Source organism: Camellia sinensis, chromosome 6, assembly GCF_055761805.1.
Source record: "Camellia sinensis isolate YWXY chromosome 6, ASM5576180v1, whole genome shotgun sequence".
NCBI lineage: Eukaryota > Viridiplantae > Streptophyta > Magnoliopsida > Ericales > Theaceae > Camellia > Camellia sinensis.
The window spans coordinates 34027774-34050834 of NC_138966.1; the positions used below are offsets into that span (position 1 = coordinate 34027774).

At 31.8% G+C, this 23061-nt stretch overlaps 1 protein-coding gene and 1 long non-coding RNA gene across 4 annotated transcripts in view; one reads left to right on the forward strand and one right to left on the reverse strand.

Annotated features, from left to right (window-relative positions):
* The first annotated feature begins 1863 nt into the window (after window positions 1-1863).
* LOC114301009 (uncharacterized) lies at window positions 1864-11083 on the forward strand. Of its 3 annotated transcripts, none has more exons than XR_014332177.1 (4): window positions 1864-2280; window positions 5055-5136; window positions 6886-8494; window positions 9296-11083. It is a non-coding gene; the product is annotated as an uncharacterized LOC114301009 (long non-coding RNA). The 3 variants fall into 3 exon arrangements; XR_014332178.1 differs by having other exon boundaries at window positions 6886-7005; XR_014332176.1 differs by having other exon boundaries at window positions 6886-11083.
* Window positions 11084-12566: 1483 nt separating this feature from the next.
* The window catches only part of LOC114282845 (protein APEM9), a 28777-nt gene continuing 18282 nt past the window's right edge, over window positions 12567-23061 (reverse strand). The window contains exons 9-10 of the mRNA XM_082876040.1: window positions 16881-17236; window positions 12567-13045 (exon numbers count right to left, since the gene is read on the reverse strand). Coding sequence (XP_082732166.1) covers window positions 12916-13045; window positions 16881-17236 — 486 coding nt within the window. The 3' untranslated portion in view covers window positions 12567-12915. The remainder of the gene's footprint in view (window positions 13046-16880; window positions 17237-23061) is intronic.

The following is a 23061-nucleotide window of genomic DNA, read 5'->3' on the forward strand; positions in this document are numbered from 1 at the left end:
TAAACTGTAAATATTAGCAAAGGGCACCTAAAAGTTTGTTTTCAAATTCTTCAAGAACATGAAACCATATAAAACAATTAACATATTTGAGGTTTTATATACACTTTAATAACAATCTTAAAAGATGTGATTAGCATAAGTTTTTTTATACATATAATTCCAACTGCTAGATCTGACTAGGTGAAAAACAAAATCTACCTTCGGAGATTTGTATGGCCCAAATAAAAATTTAATAAATATAGAAATAATTTTCAAGATTTTACTATTGATAAAATAAAAAATAAAAAAGATGAATTGTCGGCAGATACATTTGTACCATATTTCAACCTATAAAGAAAGAAAGAGAGTAGCAGCTAACTCTGGCATTGACTTCTTTTCGAAGATATGGAATAAATGCCTTTTAAGATGCCAGAATACACCCTTCCAATCATAAGGATAGCTATTGATTATTATACATTATTTTTGTTCTATGAAAAGTGGGGCTGTGTTTGGTATAATTTAAAAATCAGTTTTGAAATATAAGTTTTTAAAAAGTAATTTCAAAATTTGAAAATTTTGTTTAGTTATATATTTTAAAAATAATTTGGTAATTTTGTTGTTGTTCTCTAGTTTAGAGTTCATAGTTTCGGATAATTCGTAATTCTTTTTATAATTAAATAGATAGAGGTGAAAAAAAAATAATAATTAATGATGTGTAGGATTTGAGAGGGGAGAAGAGACAGAAAAAATTATTGAAAATAGAAATAGCAAGGAAATTGAAAACATTACTAATATGCATAATATTTCCTAAACAACTTGAACTTTTTTCGAGTTGATTTTGATCCTCTATGGTACAATTTGGACTTTAAAAACAATTCTGATTTCCTCAGCCTCCGTTTGGAAAGTGGGTTGACTTTTTGGCTATTTTAGCCTGGGGCTAAAAAGCCTAGTTTGGGAAGGACTTTTTGGCTTTTTTGACTTTTTTTGTGAGAGAGGAATGTAATGATTATGGGTTGGATTTGATATTTTATTTTTTGTAACTAAAATAACCTATTTTATTTTTTGTGACTATTTTAGCCCCTAACCCACCCAAACCAACTTCCCAAACTATGCCTCAGATTAATTTTGAGGCTAGATTGATCACAAAAGGCTTGAAGGAAGACACCATTGAAGATGCCAAATTTCTTCCATTATTAGATCCATAAAAATAAACATATCATCCGCACATACCAGGTGGGTGGGAAATAGGGGGAGAAGCCCGACTAATCACTATACCACAGCCAAATCTTACTGTAAATGATTAAACAGTTTATCTTGGACCCCTTTTTTGGAAGTTCCATGATGCCCAATTGATCTTAGCCCTTAATGTGTATATAGAGTCCACTCATGTATACGTAGACCCCACATTATGAGTGGTGAAGATGAAAGTGGAGATTGTGAAAGTCATGTATGTGTGGAGTCTCTATCACAATCAAATGATTAAAACCTTCTGACAACACTTGCATTACCAAGATGAAAAGGTACGGATGCAAGGGGTACCCTTGAAGAGAAGGCCAACTTTGGGTTGAAAATAAGCAGAATGGTGACCATTAACAAGCATTTCAAAGGATACAGTGGAATAGCACTGTTTAACAATTTGGACCCATGATTCAATTTGCTAAAACTTTTTTTTTTTTTAAATAAGAAACTAGTAAATCTATATAATAAGGGAGAGTGGTTTTTGAAATCTGATGGGACTGTTATCCCTTTGTCAAAATGTGAACCCTTGGATTGATTCAATCCAACGGCTAAAAAATGTCCAAGACAAATTATATTTCAATGGTGGTGATTGAATCCTACGGTGAGTGGGTTTCTTCTTCCCTTCCATCCATCCATCCATCTCTCTCTCTCTCTCTCTTCAAAATTTAAAATTGAGTTTTCTCCCTCATCTCTCACTCTCAGAGCTCACTCTTAAAAGAACCAGCAGATCTCGGCATCAACACATAGCAGATCGCCGGTTTCAAAGAAAAGCAGCATCAAAGAAAAGCAAAGATAGAGAGAGTGCGAGGGTGTCCGATGCGTATTTATACACACATTCGCACTCTCGCTTTCTCTTTCTCTCTCTCTGTAAATTGTGTTTGAAGATGGTGGATTTCGCTCGCGTACAGAAGGAGCTTCAGGAATGCAACAAAGACAACGATTTCTCGGGCATAAGCATCAAGCCTAAAGGCGACAATCTCACGCATTTGGCCGGAATGATTCCTGGTCCCCTCACTACTCCTTACGAAGGCGGCACTTTCAACATCGACATTATCTTGCCCGGTAATCTTTTCTTCTTCTTCTTTGTTTTCTTTTAATTTTTTTAGGGTTTTAGCGCTGATGTTACATATATGTATATATGTTTGCAAAATTTGAGTCTGGAATTTAGGCCTACGGTTTTTAGTTCTATTCTGGTCAACTAAAAATTGTATATTTTTTGCTTCAATTTTAACCTTCTGTTAACATTTTGCTACTATAAGAGAATGGAAAAGTGACAAAATTGATCATTTGAGATGTGGGTTCCATAGTCTGGTTATAAAATTGGGTTACGCATAGGAGAAAGGGAAGATATATACAGATCTTTTGCATATTTGTAAATAAACCAGTTTTTGAGTGATAATTTTGGTCATAAAATTGGAATAGGCGACTCACATATCATTTTTTTATTCTCTTTCATAACAGAATATTAATAGAAGGTTGCGATTGAAACAAATAAAGTGATAACGGTTCATACTGGAGGGTGGTCATCCAATGCATTTAATGCACTACTTGAAAATCTCTTTTTGATTACTAGCTAGATACGGCTGGAAATGTGTTGGAAAAATAGGTTTTAAAAATAGGAATAAGGGGTTTAATTTGAGGTAATGATTTGAAGTCTACATTTTGGTAGAAGGTAGTGCTTTACAATTTTGAGGACAGGCTGGGGTTATAGTACTTTAGGAACTAGAAGTAGGATGGAAAACTGTGGAATTGCTTTCAGTAGAAGGTAGTGCTTTCTACAATATTTAGGGCACTTTTGGAAATGCCTTCGTTTTTTTTTTTTTTGTTTTTTGTTATTAAAAACAGAAAAACCGGAAATTGACGCAAAAGAAATTGTTTGATAAACTATTTTTGGGAAAATCTTCTGGATTTTGAAAATGTTTTTGCATAATCATAAAGCCGTGTTTTCAAACTTTTTGTTTCTAATGACACAAAAAATTAAGACATCTAAAATGAAAATGGCACTAAACTTAGCCTGTTTTTCAAGAAAAGAAACTGATATTTTTAAGAGTGATTTTTGTTGATTTTTCTTACATTTTTATAAGAAATCGATCAGTTGATTTTTCTTAAACTTATACAGATAATATACAAGAATTTGATTTTTCTTACACTTTTATGAAGAGTTGGTTGGGTTTCACGAATTTGATTTTGATTTTGGGTTTGGGTTTGGGTTTCGCAAAATCAACCCATTTACTATCATTTGGTTCTATATTCCTTACTTATTAAGTGTTTGATAAAATGTTTTATTGGAATTAGTAGGCACACAATTGGAATTATTCTCTAAATCCAGTTGATGGTATCCTCTAAATTAATATTCCTCTAAAATGTTTCTTGGATGATTCCCATTATCCTCTAAATTCCATCAACTGGAATTATTGGGATAAAATTCCATTAACCATTCAATTTACACACAAGAAATCTCAAAAGATGTCAGTATTGTTGGGTGGGTCTGGAGATGTGAAGTTGATAACGATTCAATGGGTGGGTCTGGAGATGTAACCATTCAATGTTTGATAATTTACTCAAATTTTATTTGGAGATGTGAAGTTTTGTTGGGTGGGTCTGGAGATGTGAAGTTGATAATTGAGGGTTGGGTATTATTGCGTCACCCTTTTTATTCCATTAAATTAATTTAATATAATATGCACGGCCCCATTATAGTCACGGTGGAGCAATAACCCACCAGCCATAACCAGCCATAATAAAATAATATTAAATTTTTAAAAATGGAATTATTCAACAAATTCGATGCTTTAAATATTAAAAGGATAATGGGAATCATCCTCTAAATCCAATTGATGGTATTCTCTAAATCTAGTTGATGGAATTTACAGACAACAAATCCAGTTGATGGAATTTAGTAGGCACTTTTTGTTTTCGGTTTGATTTTGTGGAGAATTGGGAATTATCCCAATAATTTTTTAACTTGCTTTTGGATAATGGGAATCATCCAACTACCAATATTATTCTTCTCTTGATTTTTTTATGTGGTTATTTTTCTATGTGGGTTTTCTGAGTTTAGGCTTAAGTTGCAATGATGTTGTGTATATTTTTTCTTTGTTAGGAATAGACATAATTTCTTTGCTTGCATTTAACTGAACCTTTCAGATTCACTTTTCTAAATTCTATACCTTTCAGATTCACTTTTCTAACACCTATAAAATTTTCATGACACATAAGCATTCAATTTTGCTATAGAATTGTTGGTTATCTTATTCAACATTACCTTTGGTTAGGTAACTAATTGCAAATTTTGCTAGAAAGTTGTGGCGGTTGTTTTTGATGGTCAAATTTTAGATGTTCTGTAAAATGCCTCAATTAAAATAGTTTACTTTCTTATATAATTATACTTTTTTTGTTGTTCAAATAGTGAGTAAATCTATCAAGCCAAGTAAATGGCTAAACAACCTTTCCTACAGAGAGTTTAATTAACCATGCTTGAATGCACTTAGTGCTGGTAATATGAATGTCCTAATTGATTAAAGTTATCTTATAGTTTATTCTACATTCCCCTCCCCCCTCCCCCACACACACAAAAAAAAAAAAATAGTGAGTGAATCCATCATAGTTTATTCTACATTCCCCCCAAACAGTGAATGATACATGCCTTGGATATTTGGTAAGATTAACAAAAATATAGGTATATTCAAATTGGTGAATCAATCAATGAGAGTTGGATCTTATTTTTAATAATAAACAGTGGGCAATTTTTAGAGAGTTGATTTTAGATAATGGATAATGGATAATGGATAATGGAGATTGCTTGCTTATATTTTTTATTCTTCCTTTTGCTTCAGGTACATATGCCTTGGCTTGAAGGTGTGTTTGATTAGCGCATAAAAAGTTGTTATGGCTTTGTTTACTACCATGGTTGATTAGGTAATTGGTCTGCCTTCCATTGATAGATTTGTCAATAATTTGTTGCTATTCTATTGTTTAACTTGGCTTCATTTTACATGCTGTGAAAATGAAGAATCTTAAATTTTTACTAGCTAGGCTTCATTTTATATGTTGGCTATCTTCTGGATTATTAGCTAGATGCAGTTTATGTTTTTTGTTCATAGACGGTAGAGAAACAAGAACCAAGAAAAGCGAATACTTGATTTTTTTATGCTAATAATTTGGGTCTTCTATTTTAATTTTTGAATTTCATACTATTTTGATGATAATCATTGTGATAATTTTTATTGTAATTTTAAAAATTAGCATTGTTTAGAATGCCTTTATGTTTGATTTTATTGTTTTTCAAAAACAAGATGTTTTAGTTTGTTTTGATTAGACTTGAAAAATTCAAGTTAGATAATGAATGGAAGTGTTATGTGGGTCTATTAGTGAATGTTTCAAGAAATGGAGAGCAATGGCACAACGGCCCATTTAACAAGTGAGCCTTTTTTTTTTCTTCACAATTTTAGAAGTTTGTTTATTGAGTTTCTTTTTATTGGAATTTTTCTTCTTGATAGGTGATTTTGGGGGTGGAAGAGAAATTTTGATTCAATAGAATAATTTTGCCTATTACTTTTTTCACATCCTATAACTCTACCAGTGCTTATAATCAATTAAAATTTTAATTTTAAAACTTAAACACTGTAGGCACAATTGTATATTCATTTTAAAATAGATGTGACAAAAAAATGTGGTTATAATAAATTAAATTTTTGATTGGATGGGTTAGAGTCATTTTTTTTCCTTCTTCTTCTCTTTACTCCTGTGACTCTTAACTCAATATATTTTTGTTTCATTGGGTGAAAACAGTCTGTTATTTTTTACAGGAGCTAAGCCTATTATTTCCTTTTTTTTTTTTTTCCTCTCATTTTTTATTTTACTTTCAGAGTGAGGATTGTAAGTTCTGATAAAAAATAAAACAAATTATGCTTTCATCTTTGCCAGTTAAACAATGCTAAGATTGGCTCAATGAGGTCTAGAAAGAATTTGTAAAAAAAAAAACAAACAGTAAAAAGGTCTAGAGTAAAGGGAGTTAGTTTTAAGCCAATTGGCCGTTTTGATTTTTCTTCAAATATTTGGTTTTGGAACTACATTAATTCAGTAGATTATCTATGTTATTAGTTAGTCATCTTAGAGTAATGAGTGATGGCATAAACTTACTTTATACTTGAAGCAGTTTAAACCTGCTTTATACTTTTAATTGGATGATTATGCATAATGGTACCTCATAAGTGAAGAAGAAGGTGGTTTCACTATCAACCCTTAATGTTTGTTTCAGCTATTCAAAAATAGGCACTTAAATAGCTTACAAAAGCCTAGGCCCAATTCAGACCAAGGTTTTTTAAATAGGCACTTAATATGGAAAGAAGGTTTTTGAATTTGTCTTACGTGGCAAGAAATTGTCTTAGTTAACAAGTGAAAGAATTAGCTGATAGAATTTTTATGCCCTTTTGAGGAGCCTTCTATTACCACTAGAATTAAGAAAGTGGAAAAAATGACACAAGCAATACAAATTTTCAATATAAATTTTTTTTAGTAGCTTTATCAAAAAATGGCATAAATTTTACAAATTTCAACATGATACGTATAAATTACAATTATGTTTTGATCTTAACATTAGGCACGGGCATACACTAATATATAGATATAGCTCACTCTCTTCTCTTTCCTCATTTCAATACACAGCTACACTACATCATCAGCAAATGGCTCTGTTTCTCTCTCTATGCTTTGTTTTGTTCATCTTCTCTCTATATAGCATCCATGCTTCCGCAGCTCTTCCTCCTCTTCAACCACATCTTGATGGTAAGCACTGCCTCACTCCCTTTTACTTGCTTTATATACATCTCACATTACATCTCTGTTTCTCTTTTTGGAAGAAATTGCTTGAATGTGATGTGGTTTAGTTCTGATTTGGTTTGTAAATCAACAAAGTTTTTTACTTTTTAGAGTAACTCTTAACACTGCATTTCACTTAACAAAAGTATATATAAAATAATTTTACTTTTTAATTTTATCTCACAATTTTACCTAATATGTGTACTCCAACAACAATTGCTACTCATGAAATTAGTTTGCCTAGCTTTTAGAACTCTCTAAATGTAGTTATCCAAAAGGTGTGAGGCAAAACGTAAATCCATTCTTGGTGAGTTTGGGACTAGCAAAATTAAAATAGAGTTTTTCCTTTTAGTATTTAAAAAAAAAAAAAAATTGTGCACAAAAAATTTACTTTTCAAGTCAATCTACTATATCTAAAAAAAAAAAAAAAAAACCAAACAAAACAAAACAAAAAATTGAAAAAAATCTTCTAAAAGGTTCATTAAAAATAAAAAAAGTCTTTCGTTTTTCTTTTTCGTCTTAGTTGAATATAAAAATGTAATATTTTCTAAAAGACTACCTATAATTTTTCCTTTTTTATTTTGAAAATTTATGCTAGACTCGAGAGTATTTTGTTGCAATTTCTACTTATAAAACATAAATAAATTAAATAAGTTTAAAAAAATTGAACATAAAAATTGAAAATTGAGAAATAAGTGCATTTTACCTTTAGTGCCCATTTCACAAAATAGGCACATTTCTCTTTCATGTTTATCCTAAATAGCATCCAAGTGGTAAACTCACATGAATATTATAAAATTTTATGTTCCACAGTTATCTTAGTAGTTTACATGGATTTTAATGTATACTATTTGGGCGTTGTTTTTATAGATTTTTGAAGGGTGACACTTTTGCCAAGTAAATTTTAAATTTTCTACTTTTTTCCACGATATGTACTATGAAATTATGTCATGTTCCTAAATACTCCTATCTAGACTTTGTCCCTAAATAATTTTTTGAAATATGTCATGTTCCTAAAGTAATCTTTCTTTTTTAATCTTTTTCCTTATTCATTCTAAATACTCTACCACTGTTGGTTGGATTTGAATCTATAGGAATATGTTAGTTTTGATACTCATTTTCTTTGGAAAAATTCACAATAGTTTAAAGTTTGTAATATTTTATTTACCAGTGTGAGCACTTCCAAATTGAGGCATGAGTTATAGTTATAAAGGTAAATTCATGATTTAATTGTTAAGCTTCGTTGGAGGGTTTATTTAATATGATTTGAATTTTCTGGCTAGAGGATCATGTATATTTTTGGATCTCAATTAAAATATTATATTGTCCTTTGTCTCTTTTTTATTTTTATTTTGTATTTTTTAACCTTTATAATTAACATTGTTTCCAACTGGTTTGTTTTCTTGATGGGAACTCAAAGCAACATATTCATCCAAAAATGAATATTAAACACAAGGTAAACTTTAATTGTTTTTTGATTTTTTTTTTCATACTCATTTTATAAATTTGAATTTAATTATTTGTCGGTTTACAATCTTAAAAAATTCTTATCCATTGTTTAGTCATGATGTGTAGGCATAAAAATAAATAAGGTAAAATTATAACGTTTTTTTTTAAATATTTGGTCAGTCATGTAACTTTTCTTTTCTATGAAATACATGTCTCACATTCCTTTTTTGGGTTTCCATTGAACAATACTCTCAATGAGTTAGAAGAGTGTAGGAATAGCCTAGACTATTGCATTGGGAAAAAATACACAGATTAGTAGGTAGTTGGATTATTTTTCTCTTACAAGGTTGTCTTCCACTATCAACTGAATTTTGTTTTATATCATGGTTTTAGTATTGAATTTTTCTTTTTCTTTGGTTGTTTTCTTTTTCTTATTGTATCAAACATGATGTTTTCACTACGATAGGTTTTTAGGTAGCTACAGTTTGAAGGTTTGTATGATTTGTTGTCATTCTCAATTTCACTCTCTATGCTATTGTTTTCTTTCTATTCATTTATCTACTTTAATAGTGCAGGCGCATGTCTATTCACTTGAACATGAAATGACAGGTTTCAATTGACCATAATAGTTGCATCGCTTTAAACAGTGATGTTGGCATTTGCAAGAGAGTTTGAAGTTATTATATTGCGTTGTAGATATCTCAACATTGAATCATGTATCATATCAATTCTCTTTTATGTAGCATGCTACTTTCTGTCTACCAAGTTACTAACCTAACTTTCACAATTTGAATTAATTTCTCACAAGCCTGTGGAAGCAAGAGCAAGATGGTGATAATCATGATCATGTTGTTTAGAGCTTTAGAGCCTTGAATAGATAACCATAAGTGATGATGTACTTGGATGAAGAATATAACTCTGTTTTGTCATCACTTGAATTGTGAAGCTTTGTGAATTTTGGAAATTTAGGAATCATTGTTATTACATTGTTCTGTACTTTATATCATTGTCCAAGTAGAGAGATTGGACAGTTGTCTCATGTATCATTTTAGATGGTCAAGACCAATTTTAAACATTTTGTCGGATCTCATATAGCTAAGATCAAGAAGGCAGCTTTTTTAAAGTATCTTGAATATTTTGGTAAGACCGATTATTTCTTTCTGGTGAGAGATTGTTTTTTCACCTTTAAATTCCCTCTCAAATGTGTCATGTTTGTTGATAAATTCTACCTTTAAAGATCTCTCAATTTTTTGTATCTTGCTTCACTTCAAAGCTCACTCCACAAACCTTTATCCATCTCTTCTCTCTTTAACCATCTGCATTTTATCCCATTCATTTTCTCTTTACATGTGGGTATGATCTATGTTTGATCTTGAGGGTTCATTTCTTTGGGATTGTGTAGTTTTTTTTATTATAGGTATGTGTAGCTCATTTATTGTTTCAGGACTCAATTTATGGGTATGTGATTATTTGTGACTTTTGGTGCATATATGTTGACAGTTTTGTAAAATAATTGATTTCAATGTTTTCTTTAGTGGGTTTTAAAGGTAGAATGAGAGAAAAGCTTAACACTGACAGATTTTTGACCTAAACAGAAAGAGCGACTTTAATATTTTTTGTTCATATTTTTTAATTCATAGTTATTTATTTTATTTTTTTTTAGAAGTCCGTCGTTATTGATTTTTTGTTTGTTTTCTTATTATTATGCTATCTACTTTAACCAAGAGGAGTTTGGCTGATGGAATTGCCTAATTTTGGTGTCATTTTCAAATTACCTAATTATGCTTAATTTTGGCTAATTATGCTGATGGAATTGCCTACTTATGCTTAATTTTGGTGTCATTTTGAAAGGAAAAATGAGTAATACTGAATTTTCAAATTCCTTTCCAATTAACTTTTTAGTTTTTTTCTAATCTCATTTTCTATCGGCTTTTATTTGTTGAGCAGATTTTTATCTATTTTGTGTTTGAGTGCTCTAATGAAAATTACTGCTTTTTCTTAGCACCGCTTAATTGAGCATAGTCTATTGATTGCCTTTTTTTAGCAATTACAGTATTAGTTTTTAATCATAATTGTTTTCGAACTCATAACCCATTTGATATATTTATTTGAAATCATACAAACAATTTATGAGATACGGTATGCAAGAATTGATAGAAAGCATGCTTAGATTTTTATTTTATTTTTTTGGCCTTTCCTTTTGGAATGTTTTTAGGCACAAGTCATTCGCTAATTGTCTTATATGAAAATGAATTAAAATAGCGAATGACCCATGCTTGATTGGGGATAAAAAGATCTTAGTATCTTTGTAGAATTTTCACCAATATTGCTTACAAAAATTGCAGGGTAAGTCATTTTTTTTATATTTTTATTTCTTCGCATCTTGATTGTAACCCATTAAGTATTTTCTATCCGTGTCACTTAATTACTGGAATTAATTTAGGAAAAATTGCAAATCAGTGGTAAGACCAAAAAAAATTGCAAAATTATGGGAAACTTTATCACTTAAATTATTAAAGTTGATAGGCTTTACTATTGATTTGCAATTTTCTTATTAATTTTTAGATTTTATTATCGATTTTGCTATCAATGGTTTTATTTCAAAAAGTGGAGAGACAAGTTGACTTTTTGCTATTCGTTTTAAATTCTCAAAAGATGTACAAGTGATTTAGAAAAAACATTTGACTGCTATGTATGGTTGCTACTTTTTGTAAGGTTGTTATTTTTTGTACAAGTGATTTAATATTTTTCATGAATGTACAAATGATTTAGGGCTCGTTTGGTTTGATTTTCTAAAAAAAATTTGGGAAATTTTCTCTACAAATAAGTTTTCAAAAATAACCAAACCAAACAAATTTTCCCAAAAAAATTTCCCAAAACTTGTAAACCAAACAAGTTTTCCAAACAAATCTCTCTCTCACACACATCAAATCAATCACTTTTTCCAAAACTCTATCTCAAAATAATTTTCCAAAACATCTTTTAAAAAAAACCAAACCAAACATGTTTTCGTACTTTTTATCTCTAAAACACATCTCTCAAACACAAACCAAACATACCCTTAGTATTTCATGGATGTACAAGTGATTTAGTATTGCTCAAAAAATGTACAAGTGATTTATAATTAATCAAAAAATATTGTTAATTGCTCAATGACCCAATGTCTAGCTTTATATTGAACTATCTAGGTGTATTAGTTGTTTCTCAACTTAATTAGTTATATCTGAAAGTTTTCATAACATTTGTAGGTTTTTGATTGATGTGAGGTTGTGTTGGGAGTACATTTTTCTCATGTCACATTGTTGTAGGCAAGTTAAATTATTATTATTTTTCCTAGATTTTTCTCACATAGTTTCCGGTTTATAATTTGCAAAGAACTATTACAATGTGATTTGCAGCAGTAGCACCAGCAGGTGTACATTACTTGGTATTTAAATTAATTTTTTTAGATTGCAGAGCACTGGTTGGTGTGCATTTCTATTTTAATTTTCTTAGATTGCAGAGCAATAGCTGGTGTGCGTTGGTTGGTATTTAATTTATTTTTATTTTTTTGAATTGCAAAGTACTGGCTGGTGTGCATTGTTTGGTGTAATTTTTTTTGAATTATAGAGTGTTAACAAACGTACAATACCTTAGTTTGTATGTTTTGTTTTGTCTTTACAATTTTTTATTAACTTGCATAGCAATGGTGCTTTTATTTTTAATGTTTGCATTGATATGAAGTTTATATTTTAGAGTCATAAATTTTTTTTAATAAAAATGAAATGTTTATAATTGCGTTACTTGCCGTACTCTAAATAGTTGATTGGGAAATATTTATTTTCAAAATATATAACCAAAAATATTTTCAAACTTTTTTAATAAAAAATCTTTTCAAAACTAACCAGACCTTTATTCATATTTTGACTTCAACTTTTTAGCAACAAATGGGATAAATTACCTTTTAATCCAATAATTTTATATTTAATTATATTTTGATCTCATCATTATTTACACCGTACCTTTAGGCACGGGTATACACTAGTATTGTTATATTACGAAGAATGAATGAGGAAAACTAGTAGCAAAGCCCAGTCATCTGCTAAAAATTTGATGCACTATTCAGAAACAGCAAGATAAAAGGTCCACAGAATTTATTGACATTGCTTTCGTTCACTAGCAATGAGGGCTATCATAAAAACTTCTTGAGCCCATATACTACTAGCTACCTAACAAGGGACCTGGATATAAACATTTTATTGTTATGTACACTGTTTGCAACAGAGCACTTTAGTCCATAAGGGACAAAGTGAAATTCGTCTTAAAATAAATTATCCGCACCAGTTCAAAAAAATAAAATAAAACGAAAAATAATATAAAAAAAAAATTTACTGATTGCTAATTTGCTATATAACCTTGAGAAGAATCCAGTAAAACAGCACGGCACCATTAGCGGGTCCCACGGGTTGCAGCGGGGACAGGTTGAACAGCAGCTAGAGGGTTCACTTGGTAAGAAAAGGCAAGCTGCCACAAGTCCACCAAAGCTTTCTTCATGGACAAAGCTTGTCTTTTGAAAATCCTGAAATAAAAATAGACATCAATGTAATATTAAATAACCATCCCAACAAATTCAACAAAGATTATAGAGGCTTTTGGAGAGGGGCGTAGCTGGGAAGCGACTGTCGGAGGTGGAGAAGTGGCAGGGAGAGACTTATGGAAAGGGAGCTGCCAGAGGAAAGACATGGTAGGGGTGGGGGTCCAAGAAAGAGGGGTGAGATTGGGATAGTGGTGGGTGTTCTTGGAAAAAATGGTGGGGATCAATTTTGGTCTTGGGGTCCAAAGAAGTAGGGGTTTCAAATTAATATGGTGGGATCATTTAGTATCCCTCTTGATAAATCAATTTCTGCCACATCCCAAAATGAAATAGAGTTAATATTCTCAGAATGTCAACCCTCCAAAAAAATACTATGAATTTAACATATCATTTATATTCCAATGCGCAAATGGTTCCATAGTCAGAGGTAGGGGCATCTCTAATGCTTTGTCATTGGAGCTGCCAAAGCTATAATATAGCAGCTTTGCACCAAAAGTGGTTCTCCAATTGTTGAAGATGTTTGGCAAATGCCAAAGCTTTTGTGTCAAATTTGACACAAAGATATTTGACACAAGCTTTGGCAAATGCCATTTGTGCCAACTCACCCAAAACCAACCGTTTCTTTCCCTCCCTCCTACTATCATCCTTCCCAGCAAAAACTACCAAAAACAGAGTTAATTTTTTTTAAAACAAATTTCACCCAATTAGCAACAAAATTCTTTAAACATTTTTTTTTTTTTTTTTGGATCTATTTTAAACAGATTCATACCAGCTTCTTTTTTTTAAAACAAATTCACCGGAAACAACAACAATAATCAATTTCAAAAAAAATTAGGGTAAATTACAAATACACCTCCTGAGGTTTGCTTAAAATACAGATTGCCCCCTGTGATTTGGAAAATTACAAATATCCCCTTGTCAAAATTTTTTTGTTTCACAGAATTAACTAAAAAAATGAAATTCATAAATGTTCTCCTATACAATAATAAAATTAGTTAAATTATTAATTGAAACATATTTCTAATATCATTAAAAACTGTTAATTGATTTGATTTATTAATAGAAAGGGCGATTTATTATGAAATTAGAAACCACGAGGTGGAATAAAATTTTCAGAACCATAGGGAGCGATTCGTATTTTAATCAAACCTCAGGAGGTGTATGTGTAATTTGCCCAGAAAATTATTGATAATCTCAAACAAATTTTAAGAAATCTCAACAAATCTCAAGCAAACAACAACAATCTCAAGCAATCTCAAGCAAAAATTCCAAAATCTGAAGTAAATTTTAAACAAAAAATAATTGTATTTCAATATGCATACGAGTTTGGGCTTGTGATATGCGATCTGTGAATAGGGCTGCGATCTGCGAAAAGGGTTTGTGATCTTTGATCTCGACAACTGATGTTCACCGAAGAGGGGTTTGTGATGTTAGATTCTCGTCAATTGATGTTCACCAGGGAGAGACGAAAGAGATGAAGCAAAAGAGGGGGCTAGGATGTCGACTGTGAGAGACCAATCGAACACGAGAAGAGAGAGAGTGAGGAGGATAGGCAACGGGAAGAGACCCCTGCTAATAGTCCCTTGTTTATCGAAGAGAACAATAGAGAGAGAGAGAGAGAGAGAGAGAGAGAGAGACTCTCACAGTCCTTGATGAGAGGGAGTGAGGGGGGTTGGTTGGTGAGAAGGTTTTGGATTGCGACAGCACAAATGAGAGAGAGATGAGAATGAAAAAGATGGAAAGAGAGAGAGAGAGAAAGAGACCAAGTGGTCTAATGATCCAAAAAAAATAATTTTTAACTATTTTTTTTAATGGCAGTTTCAAACAACAATCTCAAGTGATTTTTATTTTTAAATTTTAAATTTTTGTTTAGTAGGTATAATCTAAATATTTAATTTTTTTTTTTATAATTTTTTTTAAAAAGGTCATAAAAGAGATTAACAAAAAACAAAAAACAAAAAACAAAAAACAAAAAACAAAAAACAAAACAAAACAAAACAAAAACAAAAACAAAAACAAAAACAAAAACAAAAAATTACTTAAAAAATTGGTTGGGATTGTGCAAAAATGGCACTGCATCATTGGAGCACCATTGTTATAATTTTTTTAATTTTTTTTTTTAATTTTTTTATATTTCTCTAGTCGGGTAGAACGTAAATATTTAATTTTTTAAGAAAAAGTTTGAAAAAGGTCATAAAAGACAAAAAAATAAACAATAAAAAAATCACTAAAAAATCTATACCTATGCACCACCTAAAAAATTAGAGGGAAAAGTGGGGTTGAGTTTTGCCAAAATGGCATGTGATCATTGGAGCACCATTGCTATAATTTGGCAATTTGCTACTATTCATTGCCAAATTATAACGATGGCAATGCTATTATAGCATTTGCCATTGGAGATGCTCTAGTTTTAAAATTCCCTTTTCAATTTACCCCCTCTGAATTTCATATATACCTCCTAAGGTTGGATAGGTTCAATTTTTACCCCTGAATTTCCTTTTCATATATACCTCTGAATTTCATATCTTTTATTTTTTTAACCAAATTCCTGCAAATTTTACCCCTTAATACTATGGCTGTTCAAAGGTTGGATAGGTTCAATTTTATCATACCTGACCCGATTGTGCCGAATTGAAAATGCCATTATCCAATTTCAGTTTTGGCTCATCATAGATCGTTTCTTATATTTCATTCCCTTATTTTGACATCAATCGCAGAAGGGGGAAGATGGATATGTTTGAGGGAGGACTTGTAGGGGGTTAAGAAATTAGAGAACAAAAAAATCGGAATTGAAGAGGAGAGAAAGGAGGACCTTTATCTGTTTCAAAGTCATTAGACGACAACAGTTCTACAACTCAACAGCACTACCGCCACCTCTCCTCTCTATCAAAATAGGTCACTAAATGTTGTTGTGCGCCTTCAATTCAACAAGCCATCGTCATCGACTCACCGCACATCACCCAATTTTAAGGTTTGGCCCTTCATCATCAACTCACTGGAGGTGTTTCGGGACAATCCAAGAGAGGGAGGTGTTTCAGGACCTTCCACAAGCGAAGAACTTCTAGACTACTAAGTAGCTAGCTCTTGGAAGATTTCTATGAAGGAATGAAGGCCACACTTACCCTTCTAGGTTAAATAATCACACTCAAAGGTGTATGTGATGGTATAAGATGTGCATGAACACTCTTAAGTGCCTTCTCTCATTAAGAAACCCCAAATGGGGGTGTTGCGGGTATAAATAGCCTATAGCCCTCCAATGGCTATAAACCACTTGTTTAAAATTTTCCCAGTTGGTCAACCAAATTTGTACCCTGGTCAACCACAATGACCAAGTTGGTCAAAGTACTAACATACGTTACAAACACCATATATCTCTCATAACAATAACTAAACAGTGCATGTCCAAATGTTGGCCTGTTCTAATATGCATAATAAAGGTGGTAAGAAACAGATAAGTTAACAATGATGAGAATGCAGTAGTTAACAGATTTTAAAATGTATACTTTCTATGGAACCCCTCCTTTTCACCAATTTCACTGCTCACTGTTTAGTTATGAAAGAGCACAGTTGTCATTTCACTCAAAAGAAAAAGGACGGGGTAGTTTACATTTGATGTTTGATTCTTAACAATCTACAATATGCTCTCCATAGGATATTGCACATCATAACTAACAAGTAACAACCAAGGTAAACATCCAAAACCAAGGGAGACATAAATCCTTTTTTGACTGTTGATATTGATGGCTTGTATAGAGCAAGTAAAAAAAATGAAAAGTATATCATAACCAGAAGAACAACCAACATGGAAAGCACCACTTACCTCTTTAATGTGGCTTGCTTCCTCTGCAAAACATAATACATGAGAACCATAAAACAGCCAAGCACGATTTTCCCATTTGATATCACCAGCTGACCATTGCCAAACTTAAATGTGAATGTACGGAACCACCAAAAGCACGGAACTCTTTCAGATAATTTTAAAATTGCTTGTTTCATATCATTCTCTCCTTTGAATGGGTATGAGGCTTTTAAGGCTTCTGGAGATCCCTCAGATGTATTTTGTTGTTTTAGAGAAGAATGAGTCTCACATTTGTCACCTGGCAAAGCTACAACAGAACCTTGCAATGATACACGGGCCTTGGGAGAATAAAGAGAGTGTAATCTCCTCAAAAGGTCCTACAAGAAGAATTAAAAGAACAATTAAGTAGTGTGAAAAAACAGAAGCAAATGTAATGTATTGTAGCAATTTACCAATATCGGTTAATAAAAATAAGGGAGACAAAACCTGCTGAGATGGATAATTTCCATTTTTTATTATGGGAAGAAACTCATACAAATTGTAAGGCAAACTTAAGGATGGCAACAGGTGTGGCTTTCAGGCGGTTTTGTAGTGTCCCGCCCCCGCCCGGTATCATATCAAGGACAGGCCAAATCGGGGAGATGGCGGGAGCGAAGCAAGGCGGGGGCAGATTAATTTTGTAACTTCAAAAATGGGAATACCAACAAAAATTAGAGATAGAATTATGGATAATGATTAATTACAGTTAAAAGATATATGATGAGAAATTAATGAATACAAATGAATGCTAAGTAATATTTTAGTGTTTTAATCTTATTATATTAAAAAAAATAAAATTATATATATACTATACACACATATTTAATAAATATAATCGGTGTAGGGGTAGGGGCATGAGGCCCGCCCACTTCCTCAGCCTGGGGATGCGAGGGTGGAGCAGCATGCAGCAAAATTGTCATCCCTAGGCGAACTTTCTAATTAAGAAATGCATTTAGTATCCGCATTAAAAAGGATAACTGTAAACCGAATAGTACAGAAAAAGTAATGCAGGTCCTTGCAACTCTTTTCAGCTACACCTTTCATGCTTTAAGAGGCTGTAGCTACTGTATTGACCCCTTATTTCAAGGGCCAAGAAGTTGCAGGAAAAGAAAAATAAAGCATGGAATTCAAAACAGATTAGACATGCCACTTTTGATTACCATGAAGATGTGAACAGATAGAAAAATCAGATTCTTATCAGAAACTCCTCTAGAAAAAACTAGTAAGATTCTGTATACCATTTTCTATTCCTACAAAGCTACAAAAGACTTACATAAAAATAAAAAATAAAATTTCTACCCCTCAAAATTGGAGACTAGTCGCTATGTGTGGAAATCACAAGACCATCAAAATTCTGATTTTTAAGCAAAAGCATAAATATTCACACTGTTATACATAATTTATGTTGTTACACGTGAATTTTGGAACCAAAAGCACATACAAATCTTTTTTTGATAACTCAGTATCCAGCCCATTGGACCGACTAATCTGGGGGACCAATCCCACTGTCCACTTGTGGGGGTCCCAAATAATGCCAAGGCAAAGCCTTGTATGGACTGGCCCCCCAATAAATTGTTTGCCCCTAGGAGGTATCAAACCTGAAACCTTGGAGGGAGCACACCCCCAAGCCCCAAGCCTTGACCACCAGGTGACCCCCAAGCCCCAAGCACATACAACTCTTTTGCTCATTTCATTAAAATGATACTAATAAATAAATATAAAGACTCATTATATCTCCAATATAGACAATTTATTTGTAAAGGTCAAGGTTTTACAAAGGAGAGAGAAAATGTCAATGGCAACATTAGGGCGACAACTCAGGCAGGTTAAGTGGACAAAGAGCAACCCAACTCGCTTGTGAGGGGGTTTTAACCAGACTCAACTTTTAGCCTAAGTTGGCTAACCCAAGACCAGCCTGAACTTAATTCAATTAGTTTGGATTGTCATTGGTTCGCCCAACCCTACACCAAAGACCCAAACAATCCGTTATACCTCATAAGAGAGAAATTTAATAAAATGAATATACTGATTAAAAAATTCAATGCTAAGAAGAAAAAAATCATTTAGCAAAACAAGAACAAGTAGCAAATTTGATTGATCAGAGGTACAAATTAATTGATTTGGCAAAAAATAACAAAATACACAGTACAAAAGTATTCATATCTACACAAAAACCTACATACATATGCATGTACACATACACATCATATACTAGAAGTCACAAAACGTACGCGTGTGCGTAATTTAACCACAACAACTAGATAAGTGGTTTATTTTGAATGGTGGATTTTACAACTTTACCCTTACAGTTAAGACAAATTTTCAATCAGTCAAAAAATGATTTTTGTTGGACAATTTTGGAAATTAAAAAACCATTACATGGCTTTAAAAAAGTGTCAATACCAAACTGACATGTTCACTTATAATGTAGTATAGATGAGGGGTTAAAAAAGAAGATGAAGAAGAAGAAGAAAACCCTTGAGAAGGGGAGAGCTAGCGATCAGGTTTGTTTTGATGTAAAAGCCTTGGCACTTGTGAGACTAGCTACAATTGCTAGTTCCCAATGGTGGGATGATGGGGATTATAGTAACATTGAGAGAGAGAATTTTTGGTTGGAGGAAGTGTCATGCCTTGGAAGCTTTCAAACTTGTTATGAGCTAGTTGCTAGTAGCCTGAGGGGTTTATGTGCATTGGACAACTTTAATCATCAGGAAATGGTTGTTACTTCGGTACCTTAAACCTCTGGTACAATCAAACATTTCACATTGTCATCTCATGGACATATTTTATCCATTTTTAAATATGGACTACATCCACATGCTCATTTCACTGATTTTTCTTTAAATTTCAATATCTGTCCAATTTTCAAAATGGAAGACATGGTACTTAATAAGAACACTTCAGAGCATCCTGTTTTCCTTGATGTTTCTATAAAATTTGAGATCATAAATACCAAACGGGCTCATTAATACCAGCTAGTTGATGTTATGAAAAGTCCACACCCAGTATTCTCTCTTTGTGATCATTTGTGGCACTTCATTGGCATTCAAGCAACTTATGATAATAATTGGCTTAAGGATCGATGTCATGCCATCTGGGTTCAGACAGCATGAACTTCATCTTTTTTGGAGTGCTTTTCTCTCACAATTCTCCAGAGAAGTGTTTTTCTCAATTGGGAAGAGATGATGAGGAACATAAAGGAATTGGTTGAAGAATTTTTTAAGATTAGGGTTTTATGTGATTTACCCTTGATTTTAAGAGTTATTATGTAATGCTTATTTTGGGATTTGATTTCTGTTTGCATATTAAGAACTTCACGGTTAGCCTATAAATAATAAACGCAGAGATGGTAGGAATTTACATTGTTTCATTATATTGGCTTCAATGCCAATTTATTGGCTACAGTTTCATAAACAAACAAAATCAAAAAGCTATCCTAGATTTAATGTGTACCTAATATATTGGACATTACAACACCGAATGCGTCCAAAATTTGCACAACTTTTTACAAATGTCTTCAAACCTAGTCATAGGCTTACACAAATAAATACAAAGACTTGTCAAAAGTCGCAAATGCAAAGCTACAATTATATACACATCTTCTGGCAAACTACAATTATATACACGGTCACTATCTACCCTCCCCGTTGTTCAAAGAGATAGACTACTAGAGCAGATAAGAGAAACTTATATAGAACATGAAGCCCTTTTACAACACTTTAATTATGATATTAATATGTCAACTAATAATGATGATAATCAATCATCTTCTTCTGAAGAAACAATAGATCAAGATGAAACACTTGTAATATGTTCAAATTGTTTTCTTGTTCTTGGAAAAATAGGAATTTGAACATTTTTCGAAGCAATAGATTCTTGATTAGAATTATTACTCGATTCACTAATGCTTAATTTTGAAAATAATTTGTTAGAAAAATCTTTTTCAAATACATAAGTTGATCTTTTAATTTTTGGAACTGTATTTTAAATATATAAGTTTTTTCCTAATGCTTGTATTTGTGCAGGATTTTTTGTTTTGGAAAATTCTCCTTGTCCTACTAGGTCATGGATTAACCATTGTCGAGGGACTTCTAAATCACCCCAGTTCATTAGACGTGGTTGGATTGCCATGTCAAATGGTCTTGGTTCACAGATTTCAACGATTTTATTATCGTTGGATCTTGTTTTTGTTTCAGGAAATTTGGTCAATTTGTGAATTGTTTTCCAACGAATAACTAAATCATGGGAAATCGATTTCATTCTTAATTCCTGTGTTTTAATTCTTATTCTAACTGTGTCCTCAAGATTAGGATCATTTATGGAAATAAAAAAATTTGGTCTAACATTAAACCAAACTACTCCATTAGCCAAATTATATTGAATTCCTCCAATGATTGCTTTCATTGGGTCGGAAAATCTTTTATCAAAAATTACCGACAAAATAGGAATATCTATCCCTTGTCGAAATAAAGCTGTTATGGTTACCTATATTAATCCAATATGGATATATTGAATCTCGGGATATTTCTTTTTCCATCTTGCAACCTTTTTCTTATCAAAAAAAGGAATATCAATATTTCCTTCTTCTGAACATTTTGCTCGAGTGTTGCCACTGTATTGCTCAAACACTCTTGCTGAAAAAAAGTTGAATTTTAAATGTTTGTAAATTTCTGGCACAACAACTTCTTGCATTTTTTGGAATTTTGCCAACTCGGTAAAAGTTTTTTCTTCTTCAATTACATCTCTAAGTCGAATTGCTTGTAATTCTTCTTGTGATATACCTTGACTATCTGTATTAGTTATCATGAAGATTAGTTCTTCATCTGAACTTTCTTCACCGCTAGAAATTTCATACAAGATTTCTTCGTCGTCAGAAATTTATTCGCCATATATTATTTCAAAGTCTTGTTCTTCAAGAACTTTGATCATTTTCTTTGCACTTTTTTCCATTTTTGGGCATTTGGGTGCATCGTGACCTAACTATGTATATAATTGTAGTTTGTCAAAGATGTGCACATAATTGTAGCGTTGCATTTATGACTTTTGACAAGTCTTTGTATTTATTTATGTAAGCCTATGACTAAGCTTGAAGACCTTTGTAAAAAGTTGTGTAAAGTTTGAAAGTATTGGGTGTTGTAAAGTCTAATAGATTAGGTATGCATTAAATTTAGGATAGCTTTTTGGTTTTGTTTGTTTATGAAGCTGTATCCTATAAATTGGCATTGAAGCCAACATAATGAAACAATGTAAATTCCTATCATGTGTGCGTTTCCTAACTTCTCTCATTCCTTAACTCTATAAAATGGTAGAATAAAAATAGTAGAAAGCTTCTTTCCTTTCTGTTGTTAGTTTGTAATTAGTATCAGAGTTTGGTGAAGAGCTTTTGAAAGCAAGATCAAGCTATGTAAGTATTTCTATCTATGTATTAATTTTAATATATGCAAGTGTATTGCGTAAAAATATTATTAATCAAGTTTAGTCTTTAATTATGTATCCTTTGTATTTTATATCTTCACAATTATTTGTTTCATTTATAGTTGTTGTAAAACCTATATGCTTAGTGCATGTGAAAACCCATATACTCATTAAGATCTTTGACTATTAGCCATTTTCAAGTCTTTCAAAATCATAAAGAGAGGTTTTAAGCGCCAGACATATACAGTAGAAGGGTCTTAGGTACCAACAACAATCTATAATGACAATTAATCCTGTTTGGAAATACAAAAAATAAAATTAATAATAAATATGACCATAGTTTGCATATCACTAAAGAGTCTGCAAATATAAATAGTGTGTTCTAGTTTAAATAATATTGTTGATATTATGTGCTCTTGGCTTTCTAAATTAGATTAAAATCAAAAAATAAATCAAAGTTATCAAGAATCCAAACTTGAGTCTTTAGAATCTAAAATAGACAATTTAAGTTCTATAATAAATATTGACTTAAACAAAGAAGCAAAAACCCAAATAAACAATTTGGTAATTAGAAACTATATCCTTCATAAATAATGATGGAATGAATAGTCTAGGAAATAATTCAAACCAATACCTATAATAGGACTGAATATGAAAATATTGTTGAAATACTGGATTATTGGAGAAAATTATATAAAGACCCAGATTTGGGTATCGATGAAAGAAATAGGCTACTAGAGCAAATAAA